At 40.6% G+C, this 10,797-nt stretch overlaps 1 protein-coding gene across 1 annotated transcript in view; it reads right to left on the reverse strand.

Annotated features, from left to right (window-relative positions):
* The window catches only part of ddb1 (damage-specific DNA binding protein 1), a 71,993-nt gene that overhangs the window by 57,135 nt on the left and 4,061 nt on the right, over positions 1–10,797 (reverse strand). Inside the window, exons 3-6 of the mRNA XM_050042309.1 lie at positions 9,484–9,600; positions 7,832–8,053; positions 7,029–7,143; positions 6,113–6,210 (exon numbers count right to left, since the gene is read on the reverse strand). Coding sequence (XP_049898266.1) covers positions 6,113–6,210; positions 7,029–7,143; positions 7,832–8,053; positions 9,484–9,600 — 552 coding nt within the window. The remainder of the gene's footprint in view (positions 1–6,112; positions 6,211–7,028; positions 7,144–7,831; positions 8,054–9,483; positions 9,601–10,797) is intronic.

Below are 10,797 nucleotides of genomic sequence, written 5' to 3' on the forward strand. Positions count from 1 at the left end.
GAAAACAGGTTTGTTAACAGTAGAAAGCAACGTGGAGGCCTGTGAAAATGTGACAGTGGCTACTTCTGCTAACATTAGCGCGTTCACCCGGGTGTTGCGTTTCCATTAATGTCAATCAGAGCCCGAGCCGATAAATTCCCCTGACTGCTGCAGAGTAATTTTACCCAGGTGTGAGTTGTGAGTGCAACTGAAATATGAGTTAGAGTCTGATTTGGAATTTTGAGGCCAATACATGTTTTGAAAAAGAGAGACGACTGGTTGCTCCGTAGATACAAACGCAGATCAATATCTTGTGTCGTGATCGTGGCGAACAGGAACAACAGGATCGACAGGAAGCGATCCAGGCACTCCACAAAATATAGAAAAACAAGGAAGGAAATATTAAAAAGCCCTTATTGTAGTGGCTAAATTATCAAAAGAGCCAACATGTTTCGACCACTGCAAGTCTTTGTCTGGGCTTTCACAGCATACAACACAGGTATGACCCCCACCTAAATAGTGACAGCAACCAATCAGAGGCCATCTCATGACCCATATAATGACATGACAGATTAAACAAACAGACAATAATAAAAAAAAATAACAAGTTAATATAAAGCACAGAGTGACATATCTTAACCCATAGGCTGTGGGAAAAATGCAAAGCTTGTAGAGAATAATGACAAATCACAAAAAACATGTGCCGTCTAGATCCTCATTGAGAGAATATATCACATGTTTTGAACCCGAAATATGTGCTGAGCAAACATTTTATAGTTGAAAAATAACTTGTCAGTGCTCTCTGGAGGACAAAACATGCAACACTGTTTCTTAGTTAGCTGAAACATAACTTCAGTATTTCTCTACTGGAGTATCTTGTGACTTACCAGCTGATATGTGCTGATACCGATACACTGGTGATAAGCTAACACTGGCTGATGATATCAACCTGGCTATTTATAGGATTTCAGACATTTGTGGTCTGACCAATGCAAGATGGAACATTTAAATAAATCTGCAGACACAAACAGAGTTAAAGTAGGGTAGTTAGATAAACTCGACTGACGCAAACTGTAACAGGACGAGACGTCTTTCCATGTGAACAAAACTCCCCTGGGATATTTTCAGAGTCACTCTCAGATTTTGGCTGCCTCACACAACATGAGTCTAACCAGACTTGGCTTCCCCAAAATATGTTTGGGAGGAAAAAAAACATCTTAGGAGCTTTGAACTGGAGTTATTGTAGAGCCAAAGTCTCCTGTCTCACTATAAGCTGGTTAGAACAGTAGCCATGATTGGAATTGGCATTAAAATCACAGAGTGTGACTGAGCTTCCTCCACTTTTCCTTCAATAGAGGCTATTGTTATTGTCGATGTCTACAGTACAAGCTGAGCCAATTTCTCACTTGATCGAACCTTTACAAAACTTATTTTCACAATCCTCCAGCCTGTGGTATTGTTTACACCTTCTGTCAAACCGTGGATCCACTTTTATTGTCACAAACCTCGAGCATCCCTCTCGACTGAATGGCAGGTAATTAGTTTGTTGGATTCTACAAGCGAAACCAGTCGACTATCCTACCGTAGACCAGTATTATATGAGCTCAGACACATTCGGCAGACTTCCACACAGGCAGAATCTCTGGTGTCTCACACTTGTTTTTCACTTCTGCGCTCATAAATGACAATTTATTAATTAGCTGCCAAAAATGTTGTTACACATCAAAGGAAAAGCTTCTTCAGTGTTTCCTTGAGACTGATGAAAGGTTTGTGGGTGTGATGTTACATTAAATACAAAATTGAGATTTTCTAAAAAACCTTCAACTTCATTTAGAGTGGGGTTTCATTGGTCACATAGCAACAACAGATGCCCCACTACCTCTTCTCTCCAACATCTGCTGAGCAATGCTACTGTGAAAACAGAGTAGTAACAGAGACACGACAGCTTGCAAAGCAACTGTGAGCTGGTGAGCGTGCAGGCTGTTTGGAGCTTTTAAAGAGTGAACCAATCAGCAGGACACAGATATGAGCCAGGAGACAACAATGGGACAACAGCAGGCTTGGCAGGATTTTAAGCTACACTTGTGTTGCATTTTGTCTCTCTGTAAGGACGACTTTGATGTGCAGCTAAACAACACTCGGCGAAAAACTAAGGCCCCAGTCAGACTGAGTGAGTTCTGCAGGTTGCAAAACGTAAGGTGCACTGCCTTCTCTTGTTTAACCCTGCCCCAATTAAACAGAGCGCTTTTGCAGCTTCCTGTGTCTTTTTTTAAAATTGTTGCTAAGCAACCACCGCATCAACTGTCCTTAGTTCAACCTGCTATTTTGCTGTGAAGTAAACTCACAAATCTGTACCTTCAAACTTGCATAAATAGACAGGTGGAGGGCACTTGCTGTGGCTCTGAATGAGGGTGAGAGGTGGCTCCCAAACAGTATTTTGTTCACAGTGTGGGAACATGACCCTCAGAAAGACATGAAATCACACAGAGTACCAGCAGCTGGTCCAGGAGCCTCACCTGGACAATGGTCAGCTCCAGGCTTATTGTAAGATGAGTCAGGGAAAGTTTGACAACCTGCTGTGAGTCTTCAGGCCTACTTATGGTTGGTAAAACGCTATGAAGTAGTTGAGGAAATTATCTGTTTAGATACGTCAAGGACCAACACTGAAAGTTAGCTAATGTTAGCTTTACACAAGCCGTGTACACTACTACTTGCTGTTACTGCCACCAATAGTGGAAAGTGAAAGTGAAAAGTTTTTTCAACTTGAGACATTCAGGGTGCTTCTGCAAAATGCACAAAACAAGCATCAGCAACATGAAAGCAGCAAGCAAAACACTTCACTCTCATTGAAAACTATTACAAAATGCCACCCAGGCGGCTCTGATTGATCATCTCGCCACAAGGTAGAGTAGGTAGAGTATTTGCTTTGGATGAGAGGCAGGGCTAAAGTATGCCGGGAGAGAGGACAAACCCGTCAGTCTGTGTGGGTTCATGAGAGGAAACATTGTACAATTTATTAACGGATTTTTCCACCATTGAACTGTAGTTGTTGTTGTTCAGCACTTGTACAAGACGTGACGATTTGTCTTTGCGGTATTTGTCCCTCCTTCACTGTGTTTGAAGAGCTTACTTGAATGTGACAAGCGCTGCATTGTTTTCCAGTGTTCAACAATTTTTCAACTCTCGGCACTCCAAAAGAAAAAAAAAAAAAAAAAAAAGCCCAACTGGCAGTGCTCTACACAGAATTCACGTCCAGCGCCTTGTCGCACTGCTGGTGTTTTTTAACTCAGCAAAACTATTCGGTGCTCCCACTTCAAAGCATTAAAAAAAACTATGGTCTCAGAGGTACTTTGGTGTACACGGACCCTCAGGCTACGTTTAAACTGCAAGCCTTAGTGCTCAATTTCGATTTTTGGAAATTCTCTCTCTTTTTTTTTTAAATGTGACCAACATTAGGTTCCACTGTGAACTGACCAGCATGCACAAAAAACAGTAACAATAACGTCACACACAGCTCGCTGTTGTATGGAAGTAAAGATGCAGGCCACTCAGAAGTCAGAGTTTACATTTTCATTTATAAATTGATGTGCAGAGGAAGCCAGTGAATTCAGGAGTAGATAATAACGAGGATGAGGAGAGAGACAATTCATTTATATAGCTTTTTGTGGAACAATGAACACTACTTCTGTACGGAGGTGTGTGTGTGTGGATGCAAAGTTGGAGCCATGAGGTCTAACATCTCACTGTCAAAAGGGCAGAAGTGCAATCCTGCCGCTGGCCTCAACATCCAAATAAAGATGATTTTGTTATTTGTAAACTTTCCTTGTCCATATCTGCAGGAGTGTTGGACAGGGTTATACAGGGGTTAACATTTTTGGGGGATTTTTGTCAGTTTATTTTGCTAATTTATTGGTCTGTGAGAGCTGCTGCTCAGCAGCAGACAGCAGGGAATAACAATGTGTACAGGCAGCATATATACTTACATTTAACTCTGTGAATTAAAGGTTCATTTCCACCAGACTGGGCTTGGTGATTGCTGGAACAGTAAAAAGACTAACCGAGATGGCTTTGGTGAGTTTAATTTTGTTTCTGTTCAAGGACTGGACGGGGCACACGACAGTATTTGGGCAGACAAGCGCCAGTTAGACATTTTTAGCATATTGCCCAACCTTATTATCAACAAAGCCAATAACTCTGGCAAAGACATCTTTTTTTTTATCATGAACACAAACCAAAGTTGTGTAACTATAATTTAGAAGCTACTACATCTGAACAACTTAAAATGTCCCTTCCAAAATTTATGAGACCATGGTACCAAAAAGCAGCGAGAGAACATTCTCTAATTATAGAAGCGGGATGCTGTTGAGGAGCTCCTTTGGGCCTTGGGCTTTGTTAAATGTGAGCAGAGCAGTACAGACTGCAACTTAATCTTGATAAGATAAAACTAAAAGCAGTGGTGTACTGGGAGCTAAAGTCATCATCACAGCAGTTATAAAGTTGCCTTTAAATGCCCCTTCAACATCAATCACAACGTTCATAACAAATAAACTCTAACGCCTGGACCTCGGGGTCTCCTAAACGTAGAAAAATATTATTAATATCTGCATGTAATACAGATTCTGATGACTATTACCACCATTTTATTTCATTTCATTATATTAAAGAGCTGTGCACCTGGGACATTTCCTGCAAAACCTCTTTTTAACTTGACGAGACTTTGCTGGAGCTTCTCCCATCCTCTGGATACTAACTGAACTTTGCTTTATATTAAAAACGATAACAGTTTGATCCTAATGACTATCAGGAAATCGGGCAATACAGGTAAGAATACAAACTTGTGTCGGTGCATTACATCAACTCTGCGAATGACTTTGTTCCTGCAAATTGTACCTTCTTGCTGGGATGTAGAGCCAGGGAAACACTTGCTTTTACAGCACACGCTCATCAGAAAAAATACTATTAACCACTCCTTCAACGAGAACACAACTTGGTAAAACAGCTTTGTCTTCACATGCACCATACGCCTGGAATGAACTCCAAAACACCTTAAATCTGGAGTCACTTCCACCTTTCAACATATTTAAAAACCTTTTAAAATCAACCATTACTGAACAGTGCCACTGCTTCTAACTTGGTGCCTTTCAATAGTATGTCTGTTTTACCTTGTTATGTGTTACTGAGTGTAATGTGTTCTCATTGACTTTGTGTTCTAGTGGTTTTAGTGTGTGTCCATTGTCTTGTCTTTTGTGTACTTGTAACTTTTGCCACCAGTCTTGGCCAGGACTCCCTGGAAGAAGAGTTACTGCAACTCAATGGGACCCTTCCTGGTTAAATAAAATAAATAAAATAAAAATAAGAACCATGTGTTTGCGTGTGCATGATGGCTGCATCTCAGATCTTGGGCCCGTTTGGAGCGTTGGTTGTATACGTCCTCAGAAAATAACACAACATGTCCACGAACAGTAGGGGCAGCGTGAGGAACACACTTTCCATTGTCATGACGTGCTTGTTATAGGGGCCTTACGTAACCTCTATGACGGCACTGCTGTTGCTTTTTGCCATGATCTCAGAATTAACAATATAGTAACCTCTTCAGGTGTCGCTATGTTTATTGTTTGCATCATGCGTGTGCCCTCTATTAGAATCCTCCAACACGTGTACTACATAGTCAAGTATGTGAACAACTCCATTCACGATTCAGTCGGTTGTCTATGCAAACATGGTAAAAAGTATGTCAATACTTTTACATAACGGAAATGTTTATGGCTTATAAAAACCTTTTAATGATCAATGCCTTTAAACATGCTTTGTTTTAAATGAAGCTCATGTCCTTGTCTCTCTGCAGCCTTCCTTACAGAGTTAATAGCTTCAAATGAAAAAGGACTTTAAGATCTGTCATTTGTTTCACCTCCCAATTACCAAAGTCATCGCTCACCTACTGTGAGAACAACATTATTCCTGGTGTGCGACCAAAGACAATGTAAATCTACTCCACAGAAATATACTGCGACCCAATGACTGCTGAATGGTTATTAATGAGCTGAGGGATTTAGAAAGAACAGCAAAACATTCTCCTTCGTAATGAGCCAGGTGACAAACACACATATCAATACACATTATTTGATGTCTTTACCTTGATAGTCGGTGGTGCAATGGCCAAGTATTTGTCTCCATTGTGGTAGGTGATGGACTCTTGTCCTATGATTATAGCTCCACCAAATGGCTCCGGCACTATAATACAAGCACAAAGGCAGAGATGGAGAGTCAGTGTGCATTTGTAACATGTTGTGAAGAAGGGCTGAAACTAATGATATTTTCAGTATCAATTAATAAACTAAATTATTCAGGCCTAATTATGTATGTTGAATAGTTCAAAAGGGGTTTAGAGAGGAAAATCAAAGTATTTAATATGTATTACAGAAGTTTTTTTACTGTGGATGATTGCTGTGCTGGTGCTTCAAATGTTTTTAATAACTTTTAGACATTGTCTGAAAAGCTGCTGACCTGTTAGAACTTTTCACAACCACAAGATGAAAAGTGTGAGCTCATGTTGACACACTGATGTCACTACTATCTAATAACTCAAACATAAACTAAACCATCCATTAAAACAGCTTCTTTTTGTTTGATTAATGTGTAAGACTCAATGTTATCTTTATTCTGAACTTTTAAAAACTGGTAGGAAACAATTCTATTAGTAAAATCCAGGTAAAGATCAGATGAGGAGCGCTTTTAAGTTTTCTGTCGTAATGTACTTGTACTCCTATTGTTACTCTATCAGGCACTGGTTTTTGCTTTTGCTCCTTGAAAACACTTCTATCTTGTATATTAATATATTCTTCCAGATATTTAATTCTCTATTGTTCTAAAACTGGACCCAGTGAGTGACCCTGACCCGGAGAACCCACTGGTTATCTGGTTGTGAATCGTTAAAATTGTGGTTACTCTAATTTGAAGCATTCTCTGGTACAGGAATTTCCTTTGGGATAAATAAAGTTCTTCTGAATTGAACTGAACTGAATAAAACACGCAGTATGAGCTCTGACTACCTGGGATGACCATCGATGCCTCAGCCTCCACGTTCTCCTGTTTCCAGGGTCCCTTGTTGAACTCCTTCTCCCTCAGAGAAACCTCGTAGGTCTTCACATGGCGCCCCTGGGGGTCCTACGACACAACAGGATACATTTTTTTAATGTCTAAAATGAGCACAATCTTACATTAAAAGAATACCTCACCTGCAAAATGACCATCTGTATATCAATTGCTAACCGTCTGTTACTTGACTTCATGAAGACGTATTTCTCGCATGCCTCCACGGTATACGGAGAATTCAGAGAAGGCAGATATTCTCCATCCAACAACGGCAAAACTGCATCTACACATCTGTTTACAAACTCTCACACAAGAGTCCAGTCCAGTCGTGTGTTCAGTGCTTCTCAGACACATGCATTCTACTAAAACACTACAATATAAAACACTTCTGTCTACAGTATCGCGCCATGAGCACGTCTGAGCACTGGTGTGCATAAAAGCTCCACTTGAGCAGAGCTCAAACACAGGTGTGTGCATTTCTTTCCTCAAATGTTTTATGAGGAAGGAAATACACTCAAGACATTTGTTAGACCTCGAGGTTACACACGATACGTTTCAGTGAATACAACTGAATGTTAACATAACTTTTGGTTGTTTACAGGAAAACTCCTGCAGGAGCACCTCCATCATCAAACTGCTTGAAAAAGTCAGACAACAAATGCAAAAGTCCTACTTGTATTAATTCGCCAACATGGCCATACCTATTCCCTTAAACACACACATACACTCCCACATCAAAGTAATACTCCTCCTCTAGTACCTGGTAGATGAAGCAGACGGTTGGGGCCTGGCAGCCGTACAGGAAGTGAACATCGATGACCTGCAGCTCCTCCAGTCTGATGTTGAAGGCCTTGAGCTCACGGTTATCCCGGTCCAGTGGGATCACCTTGAACAACCCATCATACAGCCGCAGGCCAATCATACGGCATTCTGGGTCTACAATTCCGATAATACCTGTCTCTGATGGACGCCCAATACGATCCTGCAAAACAGCGTTTGGTTGAGGAGAGTTTAAGGTCAGCAGCACGCTTCAGACAAAAGTCCCGTTGGTGTTTTCTCAGACTGCTGCTGAATCTTTTTCAGCTTTCATACTTGAAAATGAGACCTAAGAATTCCACAACATTACAGACATGGACACTAAGAAAATAACAACTCCAAAATTCTAGATAAAAGATTCCTCTTGATTTTAAAGGTCCAGTGTGTCGGAATTAGGGTAGACATGAAATACAGTATTCAGGACTATGTTTACATTAGTTGCTAATCATATGAAAATAAGAATTGTTACGTTTTTGTTGCCTTCTGATGAGCGTTTATATCTACGTACTGAGGCGACCCTCTTCCACGGAGTCGGCCATGTTGCCTCTCAGTAGCCCTAAACTGACAAATTGAACACTGGAGCTGCATCCAAATGTCCACCCTGAGCCCAGTCGAACACATTGTGACGAGTTCACTGTCATCATGTAAAGTCTGCGAGGGCAGAGACTGCAAGCTGCTGATAGACGGCCCTCGAGACTGTTTTACTCATTGTCATCATTACAATAATTGTCACATTCTGTCTGCTCATCTGTCCTTGTAGATAACAAGATATAAATCCCATGTATAGTGGTGTTTTGTAAGTGAACAAAATAAATTTTGGTATAACATACAGACTGCAGACGATGTAAATAAGATGATTGTAAATAAGGACTGGGCTCTGACTAAATAAATCGGGTAGGCCTATTAGTTACATCCACAGATCTTCTTAGCCTATATTTCTACATATTTCTTAATCATGATGTTGTTGTTGAATATTATTTCTGGCCTACATGATTCAAGAATTGTTTAACATCCATATTGCAATGAATTGTGGACAAATAAGTCAGTGAAGTCTGCTGAAGTTGGCACCCCAAGCGGACTCTCTTGAAGTCTGCAGAGTCAGCTTGCGGCCCTTTGCAGACTGGATGAATTGTAGATTTGGACGGGCCTAACCACTCCCAGACTTCCCATGAGAGCGCCCGCAAAGTCTGTGAGTGTGCAAGTGCAGTGAAGTCAGGAAATTTGGATTCAGCCTGGCTCTACACGCTTGGCACAACTTTTAATTGTGCATCGTCACCCTAGATGCCACTAAGTCCTACACACTGGACCTTTAAATTAGACCATATTCTTTTAACATATGCCGTAAGTGCACACTGAGACTCTGCACAGCATTTGGATGAATTCATACAATAGTTTAAGTTTGATTAATGACGGTTTTGCACATAAATCAAGAGTGAACTGAGGTATTAAATCAAGGTTAATGAGAGAAGGTCAAAACACATTTGAACTCATACTGTTGGTCATATAAACCATAAAAAAATGTACAAATTGCCTGAAATTCATGTTTCTTGAATAATGAAGTGAATTTTAGTAATCATATTTGTATGTCTCACTCACCTGGACATTGCCGTGGGCACGGGTGATGATGTCAATGCTCTCCCCATTCTGTTTGTATTCTAGGATGCAGGCGTTGTACTTGGATGTGAGGATGAACAGAAGGTCTTTGCTCTCACCCTGAACAAACGGGGGGAAAAGACACCAAAGTCATCAAAGACCCAGAGGCACTGCTTTTCATCTAATTCCACCAGCCTAATCTGGGACAGACTTGTAACAGCTCAGTAACGGCAACTATTTTAGTCAAGTCAAGTCATGCGAAACTTTTCTGTAGAGCCCATTTAAAAACAACCACATTTGACCAAAGTGCTGAACAGGCACAAAATACCAATAGAGAACAAAGGAACAGAAGAACAATACACATAATAGAGAGCAAATTGCAGCACAACAGAGGATTAAGTCAATTACAGTGTCTGGCTCAAATCAATTGTACACCAAAAGGAAGAGATGGGTCTTCAGCTGCGACTTAAAGGTTTCTGTAGTCTGGGCAGTTTTTATTTCAATAGGTAAGCTCTTCTATAGTTCAGAGGCAGGCACTATTTTTGTGTCTGGGAACATCCAGGAGCGACTAATCGTTTGACCTCTTACTGGAGTATCAAGACACAAAAGTTTTGCTAGATAAGGTGGCGCCAGATTTAACATATTAAACAAGCACTAAAATCTTAATATCAATCCGAAAAATGGACAGAAAGCCCGTGGAGGGAGGCTAATACTGGTATTATGTGATCCCATTATCGTTTTCCAGTTAGAAGACAAGCGGCTGCATAATGTACCAACTGCAGATGAAGTGTTAACTGGACAGGGTTCAACGCTAAACTGCAGATGAAGTGTTAACTGGACAGGGTTCAACGCTAAAGTTTTTTTTCACTTGCCCGGTCGGGCAAGTTGGTCAGAGATCTACTTGCCCAAAGTCAGTTTTTACTTGCCCTATAAAAATTGTTTAATATAAGCGGCTATCAAATAACAAAGACTGCAGTTATTTTTATGTTATGTGATCTTTATTCACACTGTATTTATTAATTAAAACAACATATGTCATGTATTGTAGCTTAATTTCTACACAAAATGACAGTGTCAGGGCTTAAAGTGAAAAATTTGTCAATCGTTCTCCGTTTATAATTTTGCGCCCTACTTGAGCCATGCCCACCTCTATTTATTTTTCACCCCTCTCTCCAGTTCTGCTGTATTAACACCGGGTTTAATATATTTTGCTTCCATCTCTCTGCCCTGCTCTACTGTACTTCAACGCTACTTAGCTCTCTCTCTACTCTACCAGTAGACTACCACATCCACCTGTTGCACAAAACGCACACAGCA

This window comes from Epinephelus moara, chromosome 1 (genome assembly GCF_006386435.1).
Source record: "Epinephelus moara isolate mb chromosome 1, YSFRI_EMoa_1.0, whole genome shotgun sequence".
NCBI lineage: Eukaryota > Metazoa > Chordata > Actinopteri > Perciformes > Serranidae > Epinephelus > Epinephelus moara.